General features: G+C 37.3%; 1 protein-coding gene across 1 annotated transcript in view; it reads left to right on the top strand.

The window, feature by feature from the left end:
- The window catches only part of LOC131077222 (uncharacterized), a 123,520-nt gene that overhangs the window by 47,770 nt on the left and 52,105 nt on the right, over positions 1–23,645 (top strand). The window contains exon 2 of the mRNA XM_059212469.1: positions 8,644–8,737. Coding sequence (XP_059068452.1) covers positions 8,644–8,737 — 94 coding nt within the window. The remainder of the gene's footprint in view (positions 1–8,643; positions 8,738–23,645) is intronic.

Here is a 23,645-nt window from a genome sequence, read left to right as displayed (position 1 = left end):
TGTTAGTTGGGCTGTTAATACTTATACTAAATTAGTAATGCAGTGCCCTATATACTTATCACTGTTCCATTGACCATACCGTGCTGTTTCTAACAGTCAGTTTGACTGCTGGCATTTTTTTTCTGCTGTATTCCCTTGCTCTACGTGTGAGTCTCCTATCCTGTATCCCCCCACAAGGAAGGCAAGGGTCGATGGTAATAAACCCATCGAATGGCTTCGTCTCCTCCAAAGGGTCCCGTCTCTCATTTCAAAAGTCAGATCGGTGCATTGACCAAAACCATTCATAAGTAAAAAACATGGACCATCGTGGGTAAGGGATGGGTAATAAATATAAAGTGTGGATATTCATTAACCACATAAATATGAATATTAATAATGACATCAATGGATAAATATTAATAAATTGTGGATACTTATTCACACATTAATAATAAATATGATTATTAATAATAATGAACGTTAATAAACATGAATATTAATGATAAGCATTAATAATTGATGATATTAATAATAAACAAGGGTGTTAATAACAAACACTGATAAGCAGGGGTATCAATATTTAATTATATTATTTTATATTTTAATTTAGATTATATTTATATTCATTTTTATTTTAATATTATTATTATTAAATTCTATTCCAAAGTGGGGACATTACAGATTTAGAATATGCGAATAATAAGAATGAACCAAAAGTGTAATGTCTTCTTTTTATAGGCTGTCAATTCCCAAAGGGAGACATACATTACTACCTAATATATTACATTAATTCAGAGTAGATAATTAAAATTGTCCATAATTCAACTTAATGTTGTCATTACTCCAATCCTAATTCTTAATCTCTTCTCATTCTTAATCACAAATGAGGGCATTGGCTTCTCTAGGGTGCTATGACACCACCTCCCTAATTCAGCCAAGCATCACAAACATTAGTCCTTTCATCCTTGGGGCTCTTTCATCTTGGAGTGGATTTACTCTGCCTCTCCCTAACAACACCCATCTCCCTTGGGGAATAGAATTAGAATTGATTAAGTACTTAGATTGTGAATATATTTGTCTTTCAATTATTATGAATATATATGAAATTAAGTATAACTGTCATACATATTGCAGTCTATATTAATATTCCTATTAAATTCTGCATAAGAACATTATCAAGCTTCATATATTAAGCATACATATTAACCACATCCCCATGAATACCGTTGTGATATATTCACACATCGCCCCATTGCAAATGGGGACCCCCACTTTTTTCTCCCTTCTAGGTTAGTAGTTAAAGTCTTTCACTATTAACCTTTGCATTGGAGGGGTATAGTTGGTCAAGAAGTGAGGAGTCAGGTGAATAGCCCTTTTGTGAGGTGTGAAATGAAGTAATGTGAGACGAGGGGTCAAGTCAAGAGTTTGATAAAGGAGCCCTTTATATCAAGCCTAGTCAACATTGCAGTGTTTCTTTCATCATCCGGATGATTTGATTGTACGTTAATAAGAGGTGAGATTCGAGAGCAAAATTTGACTAAGTATGCTAAAATTTCCTTTGTTCTAGTCTAGGAGCGCAATTTACTTCCATTGCTCCCCTTTAGGAGCGAAATCCCTCTCAGGCCTTCCAAATCACCTAAAACTACCTCTAATCATCATGAGATGTCTTGGTTTGAGCAATGAATGTGATACTGGATCAGAGAAACCTAAAATTTGCTAAGTGCAAGGTCATTTCATTGCTCCTCTCCAAGAACGAAAAACACTTCCTTTGCCCTCATCTTGGAGCGAAATTGCTTTCGTGAGCACATTTGAGGAAAATGAGTGAGTTCTAATACCTTTGACACCATTTTGATCATAGAAGAGGTGAAGTTCATCATGATTTTGGCTAAGGAATGGAGAGAAGATGGCGAATTAGGGTCACTTCCATTGCTCCTCTCCAGGAGCGAAAAGAACTTCCATTGCTCTCCTTTGAGAGCGAATTTCCCTTCCATTGCCTTTGGTAAGGAGCGAAATCATACTCAAGGAATTCATTGAGGGTTTTTGATAATCCTTTTGTGCATAAAGCAAAACATAACGTATAAGGTGATAAGATTGAGCTAGAAGATACATCTCGATGTTATTTCCATTGCTCAAAATTGAGGGCGAAAATCATTTCCATTGCTTCCTAGTTGGAATGAAATCCACTTCCTTTGCCCTTGGTTGAGAGCGAATTCACCTCTAAGGCCTCACATGAGCATGGTTTGATGCATTTGAGTTGAGAAAATGAATGTGAGTGAAAATGAATTAAGTGTCAACTTGGAAACCACTTCCATTGCTCCTCCTTTGGACCAAAATTCACTTCCATTGCTCCACAGTGGGAGTGAATTTCACTTCCATTGCCCTTAGACAGGAGCAAGATTCTCTCTAGAGCTTTCCTTAAGGCTAATTTGATGTATTTACACATTAGGAAGGCAAAATCACAAGGTCTAAGTTGATGCAAAGGCAAGGAATTGATAGAATCTAGCTAAGAGGTAAGTTTAAGGTCTACTTCCTTTGCTCCCTTACAGGAGCGAAAATCTCTTCCATTGATCCTTGTTGAGAGCGAAATTTACTTCCTTTGCCTGAATTTGAGAGCGAAATTGATCTCAAAGCCTTCTTCATGGATGGATTGACTCCTTCAAGTGCATAAATGGCAAAGTACTCAAATATGAAGTGATGAAAGACAAGTTTGAAACCATTTCCTTTGCTCCCTGAGAGGAGCGAAATTTACTTCCTTTGCTCCTTCTCAGGAGCGAAATTTTCTTCCTTTTCTCTTAAATGAGAGTGAAATTTATTCTAAAGCCTTCTTTGGGGTCAATTTGACATATTTTCATGCATGAATGGCTAAAGAACTTAAGGTTTGAGTTGATGAATGAAAGTAGGTGGATGAAATTGAGCTAAGTGTCCAACTTGCAAGTACTTCCTTTGCCCCTTGATTGGAGCAAAAAACACTTCCATTGCTCCTTGTTGGGAGCGGATTTCACTTCTATTGCCCCAATCTTATAGCGAAATCACCTTCAAGACATTTGGTGGAAGAAATTTGACAAATCTTGCATATGAAAGGATAAATTGATGGAGAGCAAGAATTTGGTTAAGTGTCACAAAATTTCCTTTGCTCCTCTATAGGAGCGAAAACTACTTCTATTGCCCTCCTTTGAGAGCAAAAAGCTCTTCCTTTGCCCTTAGATAGGAGCGAAATTGTTCCAATGCTCTTCTTGAGGTTATTTTGACACACTTTCATGCATGAAGGGTAGAACTTGAGTTTTGAATTGATGGAATGAAGAGAGAGATTGAAATTCTGGCTAAGTATCTAAAAATTTTCATTGCTCCTTGTTAGGAGCAAATTCTACTTCCATTGCCCTTCTTTGAGAGTGAAATTCCCTCCTAGGTACTTTTGATGACCACTTGAAGCATTTCATATAAGAGAGATGATGAGCTTGAGGCATAAGATGGTGAAATTGATAAAACCTAACTAAGTGGCGAGTTGAGGGTTATTTCCTTTGCTCCTTAGGAGCGAAAAGTGCTTCCATTTCTCCTTCTCAGGAGTGAAATCACCTGTCATTGCTCCTTCATGAGAGTGAATTCACTTCTAAGGCACTAATTGAGGGTAATTTGATGATTTTTGCATAAGGAGACTAAAAAAACTCAAGGAATGAACGAGGTACAAGAGATCAATTGATGAAGAGGTATTGAAATTGCTCCAACATCCATTGCCTATCCTTAGGAGCACCTTTCTCTCTAAATGTACTCATCAAACCTGCAAATCACATAAAATCAGAGACTGTCAAATTAAGAGGTTGTATATTTTATATCATGTATGCTTAATACCATCCTTGTTTATTTTGCAGGTGACAACATCAAGAACAATTCAAAAGCATGGAAGAAGATTCAAGACGCTGCAAAGGTGAAAAGACTTCAAACATCTCAACTAAGATCAACACGAGGGAGTCAAGACCTTGAAGCATGGAGGAGACAACTTATTTGTCAATATATAGAGGAGTTAACCCGGACTAGGTGCACCACTAGTCAAGTGTATCATGAACAAGGGAGGATCAACCAAGGTCATCACACAGTCTATATCAAGCATGATCAAGGAAGAAGATAGTTTCAAAAGAGTTAATCAAAGTTAGAAGATCATCATCATCACTGCTGAAGCTGGATAATGATATTGATTCATGATGATCTACCAAGCCTACAAGCAGGATGAGATGGCATCCTAGTCATTATCCCAGTCACTACTCCACCAATCAAAGAAGTTCCACCTTAGCATGTCTAGATGCAATGAACTTGACTTGTCCATGATGGCAAAAACTTCGAGGCACCTACCCCCATTTTCTATTGGTTCACATTCACTATTGAACCTGAATGTAATTATTTCATTTGCCAAGAATAGAGTTTGTTGTAACAAATCCTAATTAGGGTTTCATTGTAAAATCTCGGCCATTGATCTCAAATCAATCCAGGCCATTCATTGTAAAATGAGCTCTCTATATAAAGCTCAAGCTCTTCATTTGTAAAGGTTAATAATAGAATAAGGTAGAAGAACAAAATAGAGGAATATAATAGTGAATAGTAGATAGCAATTAGAGTAGATGTTAGATTAGGAGAAGGCAAAGATTGTTGCCAAAACTTTGTTGTAAAGGACAATTGATTTCATTGAAGTTATGGTGAATTTGATTTGTTACTTCAACAACTTACATGGTCTTTACTTCCCAATTCATTTGCTTTCATGTTGATTAGATTGAGTGGAGGAATTTGTTGAATGCATTTGTGTGGAATCCGTTTAATCCATACCACTAGCCTCTTGCTGATTGTAAGAGTGCCTTGCATGGTCAACTGGAATGATATGAGCTTAACTTTAAATTGTTATACATCCATTGTTTATGCATTAACTTGAATGGTAATCAATGTTTGATGGTAATGATTTGAATATCTTTGAATTATCCCTTAGAAGATTGCACTGAGCTTGTGTCAAATTGTTCAGTTTGATGGTGAGACCTTGCCCGATAGGATTCCATCAAATCATTCACTCTTTTCTTGCATTCTTAGGATTAGATTAGACTTCCTAAACCCCATGCTTTTTTGCTCTTTCTTTATCATCCAAGAAAGTAGTTAGGATTTGAGTTCCAGCAATTCAAGTATTCAAATATTCAATGTAAGTCGCCTTGTGATTCCAGCATTATCACATCAAACCATTGAGCTTATCCACATGTCGTGACCCGACATATAAGAACCTTGGAGTTATCTCAAGTGATCCTTAAGCAAATCTCCAACATTTGAGATATTTTGATCAAGAGAGGATAAGATACTTTTGGGTATTTTATTCTGTGTTTGCATGTGCATAAAAAACACATCAACACATACCACCAAGAACAAGGATGTTACTGCCTGTAACTTAATAACAGTTCTGATCTGATCTGATTGATGGTTGAGAGCCAGTTCTTATTAACTGCTCTTCTATCTTTTATGATCGATGGTGATCATTGGAAGCTTTTGATTCCTTTCCTTTACATCTCTCAATGTGAGGGAGAGGTCACACGTCTTCATCATGTATGGCCTTTGGCAAGAGACACACCCTTTGAAAGAGTGCAACTCTTCATTATTTCTGCCCTTTGAAAGGGACACAACCTTTCACAATCAGATCTGCACTTCTGATTCCCAAATTATCCCTCACTTCAAATGAGATCTCTTTTCCCTTTTGTACCTCATATTTGGGGAAGTCACAACTTATCATTTCATGTCTTTTGACCATTCTTTAACTTAATTAAATATTAAAATTATATTTAATTATATTCTTTTATATTTTAATTTTAATTTAATTTTTATTCTTTTGTATTTTAGTTTTATTATTATTATTATTATTATTATTATCTATTATTAAATTCTATTTCAAAGTGGGGACATTACAAAAAGATATTTAGACGAGAACATTGCATTTAAGGTCATGGATTTATGGAAAATTCTTGGTTCACACAAAGAGGTATCCAATATACTTTGGGTCAATCCAAACCAATCCTTTACATTTTCAAGTGACGCGGAAAGAAAGATGAGAGTATGCTTGTCTTAAATCTCAACACCTTGGTTAAGTGGTTCAAATTTGCAATTTGTGACAATCAGAGTAGTGCAGCTAGATTCCCTGATCATTCTACTATTTCTTGAGGACAAGCAAACTCGTGAAGGGCAGACTGTCATGTCCCATCAGGATTACACTCTTCACCAGCATGACCCTGCCCATTATATATTCATAGTTACTATCCTAATTTCAGAAAATTGTCTTACTCCGTAAGACTTCACAATTTCCTGCCTATTCGATCAGACCCATCCCATTATTTATTAGGCAGCAAGCTTTAACCTCATTATTTATTAAGCAATGGTGTTGTTAATTTTATAAAGTGCCAATCGTCATGCCCATGATTTAAATATGAAATTGTCTTATCATAAATTGTGATAATCTGAATAGTAAAGTGCATATGGTTCACCCCTAAACAACAGCGATTGGTTAAGCATAATAATTTGTTAAGGACGGGTCATCAAGAACGTATCATTAAGCCAAATGAATTAGTTAAAGGAAAAAGGCAGCAGTTAAGTTTCAGGAAGAGATGCCACCTTTCAATGAAGTTGTTCAACCCAAATGACACGAATCCCCACCAATAAGAAGAAGATATAAGAATATAGTACGAGATGGTAGAAGGGCCATCACATCACGCTTGAGTATCATCAATCGGCAAATCACACATCAGAAAATTAATCAACCATCAAAGCATTATGAAATCATTCAAGCAGACCAGTCCATTCAGGAGATTGAATTACACAGGAAGATAGCAGCATTGGATCATTAAGAAGTATCAGATCGGGGTACTTAAATAAGAATCAAACCATTATTTGTGCAGTATCAATAACATAGCTGCCAACTCAATTGTGGTATACATATTTTGCTTACACATAATGAATGTTGTTTAAGTGTATGTTCATGTTTGATTGTCATAAATATATATATCAATGGTGCCTATACACTATGGATGATGATTAAATATGTCTATATGATAGAATATATGTGTGATTGTTTGAAATCCATTTTGTTTGAAGGGCCTGAGGTGTAAGCAAAAGGGGTTTGAGAGGGCTAAGTAAGTAGGCTGTCCAAGAGTTGACCATACTGGCGCCTAGGACTAGAGGGCACTTACGAGAAATGCTGAGGAACCCACTTACGACCTCTGTCCAACTCTGCAAGATGGCACGTGTCTTTAGGGAGATGAGGCATTGATGGGTAAATCATGTACAAGCCGCTATGCAAGCAAGAGGGCTATGGTAGACATCCACTCTTGGGCTTAGTGTAGAAATGGTTTCAGGCAGACCCATCATGTCTCTTCCTGCAAACTCTCTCTCTCTCTCTCTCTCTCTCTCTCTCTACAACCCACTTACGACCTCCTCCCAACTGTTCAAGATGGAAGATGGCACTTGTCTTTAGGGAGATGAGGCATTGATGGGGAAAGTAGGTACAAGCCACTAAGAAAGCAAGAGGGCTGTGGTAGACATCCACTCTTGGGCTTAGTGTAGAAATGGCTTATGAACACAGGATACAAATCCAGGATCACATTATGGAAGAGACATTTATTTGGTAAGATGTAACCATAACCCTAATTTGTTGCAAATTGTGATATATATATATATATATATATATATATATATATATATATATATATATATATATAATGTTATGATCACAGGATACAAATCCAAGATCACATTATGGAAGAGACATTTATTTGGTAAGATGTAACCATAACCCTAATTTGTTGCAAATTGTGATTTTAGGGCAAATTTTAGGACAAATTAGGAAGGGGACATTACAGTTAGCAAACATGATTGATGTATACTTTCAGTTTCAGCGTATGTTTTCATTCTGTTGGAAATAAGGTTCAAGTATATAGCAGAAATTTTTTCAATAACACAAAAGTGAGATTGTAGGGTGATAGATTTAAAAAACAAAATATTATGGAGAGATATTGAGATGGTTACTGCTCATTGGACGGAGTCACTTTTGATTTTTTTAAGTTTTTAACGCTCCTTTTTCTGATGTGAATGGCTGTGTTTGGCATGCCGGAGATTGCCTATGAAAAGGGTGTCAGAATGTGATGGCCTTGGCAATTTTATTTCTGGTAAGCTAGCTTGGACTCATGAAACATGATAGGTTTTCGCTAGCAAACTGATTTTGGGCAGGGAAAATATGAATGCTATTTTCCTTCTTTGAAATTGACTTATGAATTGGATTGTCTTCAATACCATTTTTGTGTGGCTTGTTCCTTTAGATTCACCCACACATTCGATGTTTAGCTCTGATCTACTTTTATCATACACTTTGTTCAGTGTGTGTAGCAGATAGTTTTGATGTTTAGTTTCAGTATGCTGAAGTCATTTTCTCTAATTGATGCAATAATCCATGATAAATAACTGCTATTTTGTACCTTAAGTTTCCATTCTATTAGATCAGCCATGTGCATTTTCAATTTTGTCATGTTTCTAGCTTGTTATTCCACTTAGTAGGCATCTGTAGAAGCTGTGTACATTTTTTTTCTTCATGTAGTTTTCTAGGAAGTTGCCTTTGGTTTGACCTTTTACTAACTTGGGCTTGTTATTGACTTAAATCAGAAAAAATCAAGGTGAAGATCTGACTGACATAAAGAGTCTACGTACTATACCTGTTGAAACTGAGGTTCTGTCCGATGAAATTGGAGAACTACAGGTAAAATACATGGATATTATTATTAAACGCTAGCTTCTTATCTTAATAGTCTTAATCTTTGTTATAGCTTTAGTTGCGCTTCATTTGTTATGTAGGTAGAGTGTCTACATTAAAAGAAAGTCAGAGTTGATTCTTTATGCTGAAATGTTTGACAAAATTAGCAGCATCTTCAACAACATATAATTGAATTTTCAGCATATCATATTCATTGTTTTTCATCTCATCATATTTAGTGAAGGCTTGTTTAAACTGAATAGCATCTTATCTAAAACTTTATATTTCTCTACAAAATAAGAAAGCCTATCCTTTTCTTGATAGATAGATAATAGATAAATAAAAACACCCATAATTCACAAAAAAATTAAAAAATACAAAATTGAAAACACATTTGATTCTTGATATTGTGATAGTGATAAAGATAATTGATGTATGTCAAATGAAAATCATCACAAAATAGTAAATACAATAAAAAATGTGCATTTTGCCATCCACCCCAAGCATTTAAGTCATTAGTTGGTTCAATTTCCTTTGAACCACAAGCAACCACAGAGCCATTCCCACTACCTCCATCATGTGTACGATTCTCTTTGTCATATAAAGTGACTCTAGCAAGCTTTAAAACAGATGGGCAAACTTTGTTATGGTCCTGCAATGTCCTGGATGGAATATTTTATGTTATTGATCAATTTTTAATTCCTTCAAGAATTTACAAAGGTTAGCTGATTCTTTTTTTTGGGTTGGTAATGCAAGCATGGGGGTTCCTACCATTCTGTTGCTTTCAAAAAAAAGATTTTACTTATGATTTGGGCTTTTGTTTTTCAATTTGCCCTTGTAGTTCTACTTTTGTCTATACCATAGAGATATACCTATAACTACATTTGGTCAATATTGAACAAAACCTAGCATAGTCTTTTACATTCTATACCCTACTACATCTGGCCAATATCAAACAAAACCTGGCATTGTTCTAAACTTTGTCCTATTATCTTAGTATAGCTATATTGGCTTTTTACATTCAAATTCTTAATTGTGTTTCACAATACATTCACCTAGGGCCATAAAGGGATTCATTTAGATTCTCCATAATGAAGTTAGCCGAGAAACTTAGCTCTTTAGAATCACCGATTACCAAAATCTTCTTGAGAAAGTTGGCACCTTTTGAAGCCAAATCCCTGCGAGCTAAAACAAAGGAGGGTCCATTTGAGAACATGAAAAATACCATTCCACATTAGCTCCATGTTTCCACGAGTCTGCCAAAATCTTAGGGCATGGGGATCCCGTTCCCATAGCAAGCCACATCCAGCACCTCATCCAAGTTACATAGAAACTAGCATTTTATGAAACCAATAGCTAGGCGCTTTATATCTTCCTTCATTTCTCCCAGATCAAGCAATGAGGCAATGGACATTGATGCGATGTCCGAGTTAACCTTGTACCAATGGTCCACTTGCAAGTATTCCTCTTCCTTATGCCCATTGGATTGCGGAAACGATGAGACTATGCCTTGTTTTAAAGACACACTACAATTGTCACTCTGTGATAAGTCCTAGTAATACCATTTGCTTTTGGCATGAGGTAAGCTTGATAGGTGTCCATAGTGATTTGCCAACAATTAACCATGAGTTGTATGGGCTCCAAGATGAATAAATAATAAGCTTTGTTGCGAGGATATCACATGCGGGGGATAGATGGATTCATTGCTATTAATGATTAATAGGAGTTGTAATGTATAATTTGTCTTTGAAGCACAAACAAGTATGCATTGTGCTTATGTTAATGATTATGCTATTTGATCTCACATCTTACAGCCATCATTATCATGATTGTTATCCAATAATTCATAAGCAAGTTCCAACTCCTTACCAATAGCTGAGTTGGCATGCATGTTAGCTTCACGGTAGACATGGTTTGGGATGTAGTCATCTGGTTTTGAGAGTTCACATTGTATTGCCAAAAGAATAGATTTGAGTTTCCAGTTTTGGAGTGTTCAACCTTATAGGCTTATAGCACTAACAGCTAGTGTGGAATCACCTTCGATTATCGCTTTTTTCTTTCCTAGGTTTGAGAAAATTTGCAACCCAAGTAGAAGCACCTGGAGATCAGCTTCGTTATTAGCGTTATTCTTGAGATATTTTGATGCTTTGCAGACTAGATTCCTGTTCCAATTGCAAATGATACATTTTGCACTTGAAGGGCCAAGATTTCCTCTTAATGCCCCATCAGAGTTCAATTTTACCCATCCTTGTTGTGGAGGTTCCCTTTTTGCTTTTGCTCTTTTTAAGAGGGTCTCAACATCACTAGCCCATCCACTTTTTTGCCTTCTAATTATTCCAATACATTATACTGCTGAGTTACTTTTCCTTTGATTTAACTCTACTATTTTGAGTTTCTATTACTGAGATTTCAACCTTGCTTAAGAAAGAAGGGAGCGACGTTTCCTGATTTGGAAAGACACTCTCATTTCTCTTCTTCCAGATTTCCCAAAACAGAATTGATGGACGAACTATCAAAAGGCAACTGAAGGTAGAATACTTGTTCAAAACTGGCCAAGATTTGAATATACTTTGTATATTGTTTGGCAATGCACAAACCCATCCAAGTTTCATGCATAACCATCACCAACATTCTTGGGCGAGTTCACAACCAAGAAGTAGGTGATCTGGAGACTCTTCAGCATTTTTACATAAGGGGCATTTGGAGGGGGGCTAGCATACCCTATATTTCTGAATCTGTGGACTGTAAGAATTTGCTTTTGTAGGGCTGTTCATGCAATCATTACTGCCTTGGGTAGCTAGACTTTATTCCAGCAAAGATGTAAGGGGATTTCATTCTTATCTCCCTCCACTTCAGCCACAATGTAACCAAGTTTAGCTGTGTACTATCCTGATTTTAAACAATTCCATCATAAACCTAGTATAATTTTTCTGGTAATTATACCTTAAGCTTTAACAACTTGATATTTTGTTATCCCATAATGAACCTCGATTGATTCTCTATTCGAGGCTAAATATCTATTGAGAACTAAAACTTCCTTGTAGATGAGAGTGTTGGAATATTTTTAAGACATCCTAGAATTCCTACTAAGTAATACTCAAAGGCTGGATGTTTTTCATCACCAATTTAATCCACATGCATTGCATAGGGAATGCATCCTTTTCATTGTGCCTTCTTAAGCTATGCAACCAAAACTTGCAACAAACTCATTGACTACTTAACAATCTGCACCTAAACAAAATGAGCCTAATCATCCAAACAAACAAAGGACTTGTTGAAACAACCCACCTTATCCATGTTCTTCCATATCAATTGATCCCCAAGATCACATTATATTACCTATTTGGGGTGACAATCTTCAGCAACATTATTTAATGTTAGCAATTCCAAGGCTCTCTAAAATATATATTAATTTACTCTGTTTACCAGGTTTCAGTACACAACTATCTCTGCATCACTCATGCATCTTACATTTATGTGAATATTACCTACAATCTCTAGAGTTAAAAAATGCTTAGAAGATGATGTATCTATCAACAATGAATTTGGAATACAAAAAGATTATTGAAGGTCTCAATCATAGTTTGCTAATTTTCATCTTGGCAATTTTTTATTACAGCCTCAATAATGTGTTGATGTTGTTTTTTCTCATTCTATAAAGATTGTTTTTTATTAGAACCCTAGGCATGGTGGGGGGATTGATTGGTGTTGTTATTGCCTCCATAGTTGTAGCATCCACCCTTAGGGCCCTTCTTAACCCCACCATTGCCATTTTGACCCTTTGGCTAGCCATCTAATTAGAAATTATTGAGTTTTAAATTGTAATGTCCCCTTCTCAGGCGTAATGTTTCAGTTGACCGATGGCTTATTTTGGAGACCGGCTACTCAATGGGTGAAATTAGGGTTTCCAATTTTAGAGTTTGTTGTTGCTTGTGAATTAGAGTTTGAATCGCGGATTCTTTCTGGGTTTTCAAAGGGCTTCACAGTGGTATGTCCGGCTTTGTGTTCCGAGCACTTTTTGGAATTTACTATTTTTAGTAAATTCTATTTTTGGCAGTGGTCCTGATTATTTCGACATAGTTGGTTCTCTTCTTCAGTTGGTTCAGTTGGCTTCGTCACTTTTGGCCTTGGGATGTTTTGGGAGAGATAAGTTCATTTCATTTAAATAATGTTATGTTTTAATGTTATATTTTAAAGTTGACCCCTTGGCCTAGCTTCATCACTTCAAGTTGTTTTAAAAGGTGGTCTTCAAGGGTGGACGCATCATGGAAGGGATTTAATATTTCCTAAGGTCTAAAATCTTGCTTATGAAAAGGGGTGCCAACTTTATGAAGAGAAGTGAATTAAAATAAAGGTTAATTAAGCTTTTAAAAGTGGCGCCATCTCTTGGAGGAAAATTCAAATGTGAAATTAGGGCGCACTTTGTAGAAGCCTCTAGAGATCCCTTGTTAAGCTTATAAATGGAGGCCTCTTCCCTTCATTTGGCATCTTATGTATATTGTAATGTTACTCTGCCGGAATGGTATTGGGGTTGCTTCCAGGAATGAATGCCTCCTCGCCTTGGCATTGCTTCTTGCTTGAAAGATAGCAACTAGTGGTGATTTAGTGTAGTTGTGAGAGTTTGTAGTAGGGATTGCATTGTAGCTTGAGTTGTGCTTGAAGTTCAGTTATTTGCATTTCATTTCATTTTCGGGAGTCGCGGTTAGCAGGGCAGATTTGTAGTTTCACTCATATATTTCAAAATAAAAACATATTCATTCTGGGTATTGCATATTTCCTCTTGTTTTGGCTGGGCGCTCCTTTGTGCAAATTTGCAGATTCTAATATGAAGTGTTTTATTTTATAGAGAAAAATCGCCATTCTTGCCTGGCGTCACTGCTGGGAATTGCCCTGGGGTTCTGTTGACGTGTATTTTGTACACCATCATACACAGAATAAAATACCAATAGGCATCTTATCCTCTCTTGAGAAAAAGCCTCTAACTGCTGAAGATTCGCATAAAGGATCAGTTAGGAAGACTCCAAGGTTCTGGTTAGTAGGGTCTCTATGTGTGGACAAGCTTCTAGCGGTATGATGTGATTTGCTGTATCCTTCAAGGGGTCTTACGCTTCCGAAAGTTCAAGATTTTACTAAACTAAAGAAACTTTCAAAAAAATAACAAAAGAGTAGGGTTTTCAAGAACCCTAAGAATGACTTCGTGTAGACATGACTTGGCAAGATTCAACCAACTTCAATTTTGCCATAAGATAACAACTCAATTGAAATTGATGCGATCTTCTAGGGTAACAAGATGATTTTCAATACATCAAAGATCAAAGATACTACCACGAAGGTACATATCTAAGGTACAATAATGATTGAAGATTAAGGGATTCAAGGTATTCTCCAATCGACCACGCAAGGCGTTCCTACAATCAACAAGAAGCTAGTGGTTTGGATTACGAATCCTACCAAAGATCAAGTCTTACACTATGTCCTTCAAATTAACACACTACTTTGATTGAGCATGATTCAAGTGAATTGAACAACCATGAAGATAACCAAGAAAGTTGCAACAAAACACCATAACTTCAATATTTCATTGATTTCCAAGTCATCATATACAACAATTGCTTGAATTCCTTTCCTCAAAACTCAATCTTGCTACAAAATAAAATTGCTTCTAGCTCTAATCTCTCTAATACAACAAACTCTTTGATATCTAACTATTACTCTAGTTACAAATGAAATGAAAAATGAGGGTATAAATAGCATCCTCAATTACAATGAAAGGTCCAGATTGAAAGTAGATCAACGGTTAAGATTATGACACCTAAACCCTAATTAGGGTTTGTTACAAATGGCCTCCTTTTTACTGAACAATATTAAATGCATAGCCAAATATTAAATTTGGCACAAAAACCTAGGAGACATAAACCAATGACCAATAAGATGCCATGTCATCTATAACAACCTCTCATCTAGAATCTTATTCCCTTTCCAATTCTCTTTTTTAGCATATGCAATGAATCGTGACACGATTCCTTCAATTTCTGCAATTGGAATCTCGGGAAGATTCTTCATACTCTCTTCCAAGTGGATGACCTGATCGAATGCATCTAGAAGAGTTGCGTCCCAATTATATTCAAGTTCCTTTGTTCTTTCAATCAGGAGCATGGTGGCAAACATCTGATCATATTGCTCATCTATAACATTAGGGTCCCTGCAAAAGATGACCTTGATTCTATCCTCTAATTCCTGCAAATCCACATCTGTCTCGACCTCGATCCTTCTGCCAAGAATGGTACGAAGTACCTCAAATACTCTGTCCTGGATCGGATTGATCACCTCCTTAACTTGGCCACATCTAGTACTGATGTCCTCGAAGAGAACATTCTTCATATGAAGTAAGGTTGACCACTGAAATAAACTGTGAGGTCCTCCATCTATGATCTTCTCTTGTGCTAAGACCTTCCTTGATGTATGTCTAATTACTTTCAAGCAGGAATGATAACATCTTTGGTATGAGCAAATGCAGCTACTGTTATCATCAAATTGTGGATTATCTCAAGAACCTGGATAGCTTGATGAATAATCTTCATCATTCTTGTTATAAATTCTATGGCCACTGTATGAGATCTATCCATCCAATTACTTGTACGTTGGACCATGTTCCTGAATCTTTCTGCCTCATTGATTGATTGAAGTGGAAGTGCCTGCATTGGTGATCTAGCTGGATCCTGACGTCCCAAAGGTTCATTGATATGACTGAAATATGTCCTCCATGCACCGACCTCTTTCTCAAGCTTTCTATTCTTCTCCATTTCTTCTCTAAGCTTGTCTTTCAATGCTTCAAATGAATCGGTGGCATCATCCAATGTCTGCTCTGCTGTGGATGGTCCTAGCTCAAATGTCTGTATATCATATTCCTCTGCTAAGATCTCACCTTCATATTTGTCTACTGCTGGTGTAGCTATCTGCAGTTTTCTGGATCCAGTCTCATCTCGAATCATATTGGACATCTTGGTAGCCTTTTTCTTCTCTGTTACTTCATGTGAACGTCCAACAAGGCTCTCTAAATCAATTGCATTGTCCTCGTCCTCTACTACGATCACCTTGGTTAATCTTTCCTTCAACCAATCTGGAATAATCGATCTTGTTTCTTGAACTTGTATTTCTTTATGCACTATTTCTTCTTCTCTGGGAGGAGATGTCATCGCATTGTCCTCTTTATCTTCATCTAACTCATAGTCCTGGAGAGATCCATCTGGTGACCCTTGCTGTGCCTGTCCTTCTTCCTGCCTATCGTTCTGTACCATAGACTCCATGGATTCTTCCACTTGAAGTGTCCTCTTTTCTGGTCTAGAAGATGTACCGGATGATCGATCTCGGTTGGCCTCTTGTTTCTTCTTGGAAGATTCTCTCTTTCCAGGTCTCTCTTTCCTCTTCGAACCTCTTGGATGGAGATTGCCCTCACTGGCACATCGAAGGTTACCTTCACCTGAATTTCTAGGATTAGGATTGCCTTCACTCACACTAGCTCCACCTTCGGTTGGTTTCTCTTCCAAAGTGAAAGTCATAGCCATACCTTGTTCTCTCAACTTCTGATGCTGTACGTCAACCCATCTGCGAGTACAAGACAAGACTGGTGCCATCAAAGTATCTAAATCCACGACCTCGGGCTCATTCCAATCTAACCTTATTGATTTGCTTTCTCGATCATAGGATGACTGGATATGTCTGCCATTGTCTTGTGCTTGGTCGGCCACTCTGTAAATCCTGCATTTCCTGATGAAATCCAAAGGCAATCTAGAATACATTTTCCGTTTTACTTCGAGATCATCTAAGAGATTCATCATAAAATCTTCAATTTGGTATTCATGCTTAAATTTCCTACCGACTGTCTCCTCTAAATGTCCATGTGGATCGAAGCTTTCTCTCAAAGCAAAAGATGAAAAAGAATACAAGGCTAACTCCTTCTCTGCGTCATCCATAGCTAAAGCATTAGGACATACCTCAACTGAATTGCCCAAAATGATAGGTACTGGAACTCCATTCTGATGTCTATGTCTGAATGCCTTCGCATATGCTGCCAACTGTCTTGTTACTTCAAGTAACACAATTCTATCTGTCGGATATCTTGGCAACATGTATGGAGGTAAAGGACATCCATGCACTCTAATATAAGTAAACTTCGGAAATTGGATAAACCAAGCACCGTACCTCTTGATTAATTCCTGTGCATCTTGAGATAATCTGTTGTGAATCCCACCTTGCAACATCCTTGTGATGTTCATCGTGAAAGTATCATTAACCAACTTATAGTTGCTCCCTGGCGGATGATGCAAGTAGGCATAGGAATCACAAGCTCTGACCTCGCCTGGTCCCCTTCCAATCACTCCTCTGTGAGGTAGTCCTGCGTACTCAACACTCCTGATCAAGGCATAGATGATGTATGAACTCATGTGGAAGGACTTAGTAGCCTTGAGTCTCCTCAACTGTACGTCTAAGCAATGGCTAATCATCCTAGCACAATGTATCGTACCCTTTCCCTGAACAATCACCTGGATAAAGTAAAACATCCACTTCTCAAAATAGAAGGCGTGAGGGGCTCCTGTAACTCGGTTGAGCATCGTGATCAAATCTTTGTACTCCTCCTGGAAATCAATCCTGTGCGGTGTGTTCGGGATCTTGCTCAGACGGGGACAGCTCTTAAGTAGCCAGTTCTTGTTAATTATGCTTAGACAAGCATCTGGATCATCTTCATACATTGACCTGGCTCCTTCTATGCTCTTGTATATCATGTCCCTGTGCTCTGGAAGATGGAAAGCTTCACTTATAGCTTCCTCTGAAAGGTACGCCAAAGTGTTTCCCTCATTAGACACGATCGCTCTGGACTGTGGATCATAGTGACGAGCACACTCGATCATCAACTCATGGCACTGAACAGCTGGAGGAAAGCCGACCGCCTTAATGATGCCACTCTCGATTATTCTCCGGGCGACAGGTGATGGCTTGCCAATGTAAGGGACCTCTCTAAACTTCTTTTTGCTGAAGTTGCCTAAATTAGTATCTCCAATGTTGCTCCACTTCGACACGATCTTAGTCTCCACTTCTTCGGTCTTTTGATCTTCTTTCATAAGAGCTGAACGACTGGTGGATGCTCCCGCCTTCGGGGTCGCCATACCTACACAACATTTCATAATGAGAAACTAGATCTTGCAATAAATAACATAGATTAGAGAATAATTTTTTTTAGGAAACGTCATGATAAGTCTTAGAGTTATCATTTCCTAAAAAATGATTGAGCTAGGAATTCAAAATTTCAAAATTTAGACTATGACGATCAACGTTCAAAATTAAAACAATAAAGCAAAATCGCCATACCTCAATAGAGAGCTAACTCTAGAATGCAAAATGAATAAAATTCGCCTAGGCAAAATCAATATTAGATGGCCTTCTACGTGATCTTCCAAACTAGCAATTTCGCCACCTTTGGTATTAAAACAAGTTCGCACAATATGAAACTTTAAATTCGCACCACCTTGGATGTTACTAGCGCCTTCTAGCTTGAAATGAAATTCGCTCCTCTATTTTGTCTTCCTCAAATCGCATGTAAGAGATGAAAATGATAATGTGAAAATGACGATCTTCACCTCCCCCTTTATAAGCGCTTCTCACCACAATTACCTTAAGGCCGACTTGTGTAAAAATAAGGCAATTTAAATGATTTTTAATAAATAACAAGGCCGACTCTCCAAAACCAAGCGCTCCCTTTGAGTTTTTTATTAAATTAATAATTAATTATTAAATGCCTTTATTTTTAATTTAACAATTTCGATTTTTACAAGGCAAAAACAATTAATTAATACCAAGCGCAAATATTAAATGCCATTTTTAATTAAATTTTCAATCCATCGATTTTTTAGCATTTAAATAAATTCAAAAATATTTGTTTTGAGTGCCAAAATTTGAAAATGAAATATACAAACCTCATCGCCCTGGTCCCTGACTAAGGGACAGGAGCGATCCATCAACTGGGTCTTGATCCTTGCACTTTTGACGTTCAAAGTCTTCATCTTCACGTTGAAATCGATATTTTCGTTGGGTCCTTCGAGCTTAATCGACTTGCTTGTGCGAATGAATGCCTCTCATGACCATTATCGCCCTGGTCCCTTGGAGAGGGACAAGAGCGATCCTGGTGTTTTCTCCTTTACTTTGCATCTTCGATCTCAAATTTTTGTTGTAAGGCGAAAAATAACATTGTTTCTTTACTCCACGCTTGTATCACTTGACTTTTATGAGGCATTTAGACGTTGGAAGGATCATCGCCCTTGTCCCTTGGAGAGGGACAGGAGCGATCCTTGTCTTCTAGCTTAAAATACTTCGTTCTTGATTTTAACTCCACGTTCATTATCTTTCAAAAGACGTCTCAAACCCTTTGCAACTTTGCTTTAACGTGATCTTCGAAGGATAACTAGTAACTTAGCAAATATCCGCCTGGTCCCTTGGAGAGGGACAGGAGCGATCCTCATAATTTCTCCTTGACCTTTGTAGCTTTAAACTTCAATCTTTGTTGTGAAGGATAAACAACGCTATTCTTTCATTCCATTTTCGTTTTGCTTGAATTCCAGAAGACACCTTGATGTTTTAGAAGATCATCGCCCTTGTCCCTTGGAGAGGGACAAGAGCGATCTTAAAGCTCTAGCCAAAATGCGCTATCTTTCAACCTTGGTTCCTCGTTCATTGCCTCTTAAAGGACGTCCTTGATCTTGTGTGAACTTGCCTTGACATGCATTTGAAGGAAAATGAAGGTTTTAATAAAAATCGCCCTGGTCCCTTGAAGAGGGACAGGAGCGATATAGTCTCTTTGTTCAATTTAATGATTGTTTAACGTTTGAAGCCTTTGAATATCATCATCTAACCATGCCTTGGACCTTTTACCTCCTTGCAAAACCTTAACCTCACGTGATTTTTGAGAGATTTAGCCAATCTAATCAATATCGCTCTGGTCCCTTCTTGAGGGACAGGAGCGAACTTCAACATTTTGAGCTTGTCCTTGTTTCAACCAACTTGCAATTACCTTCAACGCGTAAAATGAAGTCCTTTGATCCTTCTTAGTCGCTTGATGTGTGATAAACTTTCAAAATTTATGCCTTTATACAAATTTCGCTCTGGTCCCTTCCTGAGGGACAGGAGCGAACTGGGATATTTTAGTGCAAATCTTTCAATGTTGGCGACCTTTGATGCTTTATGCTTGATTGAAACACCTCGAAACGTCCTTGCCACCTTGTTCTTTGTCTTGGAGTGTCTTGAATTTGGAGGAACGACAATATAATCATCATATCGCCCTGGTCCCTTGGAGAGGGACAGGAGCGATATTGGTCCTGTAGGCTTCACTTCATCTTATCTCCTTCAATATTTATCTTCAATGGGTTCGATTCACCTCCTTTCTTGCCTTCAAACATAAAACTTACTTGATTTTTGCCTGAATTTTGCCTTATGAAGAACTTCGCTCTGGTCCCTTGGAGAGGGACGGGAGCTATAATGGATTTCGCCCTGGTCCCTGACTGAGGGACAGGAGCGATTTTTGCATCTTGGGTTATTCTCCTTCACAACAGCACTCCAAGTTATATTCATTTGGTAAAACACATCTCCTTGGACCTCTTCAAATCGTCAAGTCGTAAAAATCCTGCAAGGACAAAGCAATATTTGATTTGTAGCTCTGGTCCTTCACTGAGGGACAGGAGCGATTTTGCTCCCTGAGGCACTTCCGTGTTCGTGAAATTCTTCAATTTATATTCAACGGAAAGATCTCGCCTTCCCTCACCACTTCCAATTCGAAATTCATCTTGATCCTGCAGAGACAGTGAGATTTTTGAAAACGAGCTCCGGTCCTTCACTGAGGGACAGGAGCGATTTTGCTCCTACAGGCCAAAATATGAAGATTTCACAAATTTAATCACTTCACAAGGCGAAAACAAATCATTTCAAATGCCTAGGATCAAAAATCAAAAAGGTCAAAATTTGGTCAAAATTAGTCAATTGGACAAAAATTCACATTTCATCTTCAACACTTAGACAAATTTAGACTCTGCGCTCAAAATTCCAATTGAAAGTAGACCACTCTGGCGAATTCATTGCATTCAAAATTGCATCCTACGAAAGGAAGCTCAAAAGCTCTCAAAACTGACCGGATTCTGGCCTGAAAAGACGGCAATTAAAACCCTAAGGCTTGACCCTAAATCCAGACAATTGACAAACTAACAAAACCCTAAAAACGAAGCGAAAGGCGAGCGAAAAATAAGCAAAAAGAGGGGGTCCCCATTTTAAATGGGGCGATGTGTGAAATGGTCACAACAGGTTCGTGATAAATAATCTGCTGGGTTAATGTTTGATTTCTTGGTATTGGTTGGGTCGCCTCCTTCATAGGAAACCATTGCTTTTGGTTTTGGGTCATTCGGACTAGTATTGAGAGAGTAATGAGCATTTTAGTGATTCCATGTGTTGCTGATTAAGCATTTCATGTGCAGGTCTGTCATAAATCAGAATATTAAGATTGATCCTTGAGTAGAATTTCTTGGACTTATCATTTTTGTTAAGCTTGGGAGAGCCTTCTATATTGTTACAGCATTGTATAGTCTTAATCCTATGATCTTGGCAAGCATTTACTATCATATTGTAAGCTGAACAGTAGTACTGGCAGCATTTCTTCTCATTTTCATTTCACGCTTGTTATTTACATTTAATTCCATTTCTAAGTTCTTAGCATCTCCGCCATATGGTAGCTCCATTCCCACCCTGGGTTTGAAAGCACATGCTTGGTGTCGAGTTTTCCTTCAGCAGTTGTAATTGTAAAGATCCTCTGACCATATGTTAGTCCATCTTGGGTACATTCTTGGTTAGAGTTGCTTTCAGCATGCACCAAGATCCTCTGACCATATATTAGTCCATCTTGGGCACATTCTTGGGTAGAGTTACTTTCAGAATGCTTTAAGACCCTTTGACCATATGCTCACGCCTTGCCCAACCCGGGATCTTGGTGTACATTCTTGGTTAGAGTTGTTTTCCGCATCGTTTTGGTTTAAGTGCTAACCCTAACAGATGTGTGTTGCATTACTCTTTGTAATTGAAAAATTGAAAAAAATTGGTCTGGGATATTTCATAAATCTTGTAATTTTTAGGTGTCTTACCTCATCTTGTCTCATTTTCTTTGTGAATTTCTTCTTAAATGAAGGGATAGATTGTGGTTGAATCTTTCTCTTTCCTTTTCTTTTTCCTTTTAAAATACTTTTAGATCCCAAAATGTGTGTTCCTACTTAATTACTTTTTCAAAGACCTGATCCATGGTTGGAGGATCATTTATATCCACATCTTCATGAATCTAGGGATTAAATCTCAAATAGACTTGCAGATCTAGAAGCTCTCATCTTTCTGGTACAGATGAACATATTTGATAATTTTAATGAACTTTTCCTGGTACTAGTTATCTATCATATTCCCCTATAATTCTTCCAATTTTTTTATCAAAGTTCTATGAGAGCCATCATTGCTAGAATAAGGTGACAAATATTTTCTTGATAATATTAGATGGAGTCAAGCCCAAATCAACCTTCTTGGCCATCCCACTAAGAGGACACCTCACTTGATAGCTGATATGGTCCCCAAACTACTTTTGTTCCCTTTAGAAAAACTTGTAGTTCATATTACTTGGTTATCTTAGTGAGCCAAGCCTTGGTTCCATCTCCCACAATGGCTTAACAAATGTTGATTGGTCTATGTGCTTAAAAAATTTGGCCGTTTTGGCTTCAGTTTGTTCCTTGTTTGTAGCTCTAACCACTACATTTTTGATGCAGTTACGGCCAAAGGGTCCAATTAAGGATTATCCAACAATGCGGCTAGAATATTCAAACTCATAGTGGAACTCAATGAAACAACAAATGACAAAATTGATCTTTATTGATTCACAATTATGAAATATATTATAGTCTACTGCATTGAGCTTACAACATGAGGCCTTGGCCTTCAAAAATATGTGGGCACAAATATGTGTGAATTACAAGATTCTTGAATGAGATCACAATGTTCTACCTACTATCAAACTTCTATAATAATAATGGAGGCAATCTTCTAGAGATAGAACTAAAACTCAATGGGTTCAAATGATCATAATTGATGCTTATATTGCGAGCTTTAGATTTTGGGGTGATTTGTGTTGGCTACAAGGAGGCACACAACTCAATGCTAGATGAAACATGTATTCTGATAACGTGTTGGTGTGAACCTTTTTGAATGAATGCGGTAAAGAATATATATTACATTGTGATGAGGTTCATACCATGAATTATCCAAGACCAATGAGCTTAGAAATGTAAACAAGTGTTGCTGTAAAATTCATATATTTGCCGCATGGTTGAAATGATAATCTCTTATACGCATGTGCTTTAGTTTGGAACTTGATATGCCTTAGTAGTAAAATCCACAAGTTGTGATGATCAATATAGTGACTAGATCATAATTGTGAACTTGCAAGATAACAAACAAGCATGAAAGAAAATATTTTTGGGTGATGCTCTTGCATCAATTATACTGTTGGTTTTCAAGCTTCACTACCTCTTTTTAGTGCTACATCCACACCATTCTCTATAAGATCAGACTCCCATGCTTGGTTCCTCCTTAGTCCCCTATCTTAGTATGATTGCTTATCTCTCCCAACAGCTACTCCAGGGAGGTCATTTGTAACATGCTAAAATCTATTTACAAGGAAATGAAAAATATTTAGTTGCAAATCCACACACACACACATACACATATTTGAAGATGGTAACTGTCTAATCTTCAGCATGAACTGAAACTAACTAACTAACTATAACTGAAATTGAAGGAAATAAAAACCTTTCAATAAATGTATTAAGATGCATTGAAATTGAACTAA

This window comes from Cryptomeria japonica, chromosome 10, assembly GCF_030272615.1.
Source record: "Cryptomeria japonica chromosome 10, Sugi_1.0, whole genome shotgun sequence".
Lineage (NCBI taxonomy): Eukaryota > Viridiplantae > Streptophyta > Pinopsida > Cupressales > Cupressaceae > Cryptomeria > Cryptomeria japonica.
Note: the sequence above shows the minus strand (reverse complement) of the source record. Positions and strands in the feature narration are given on the sequence as shown.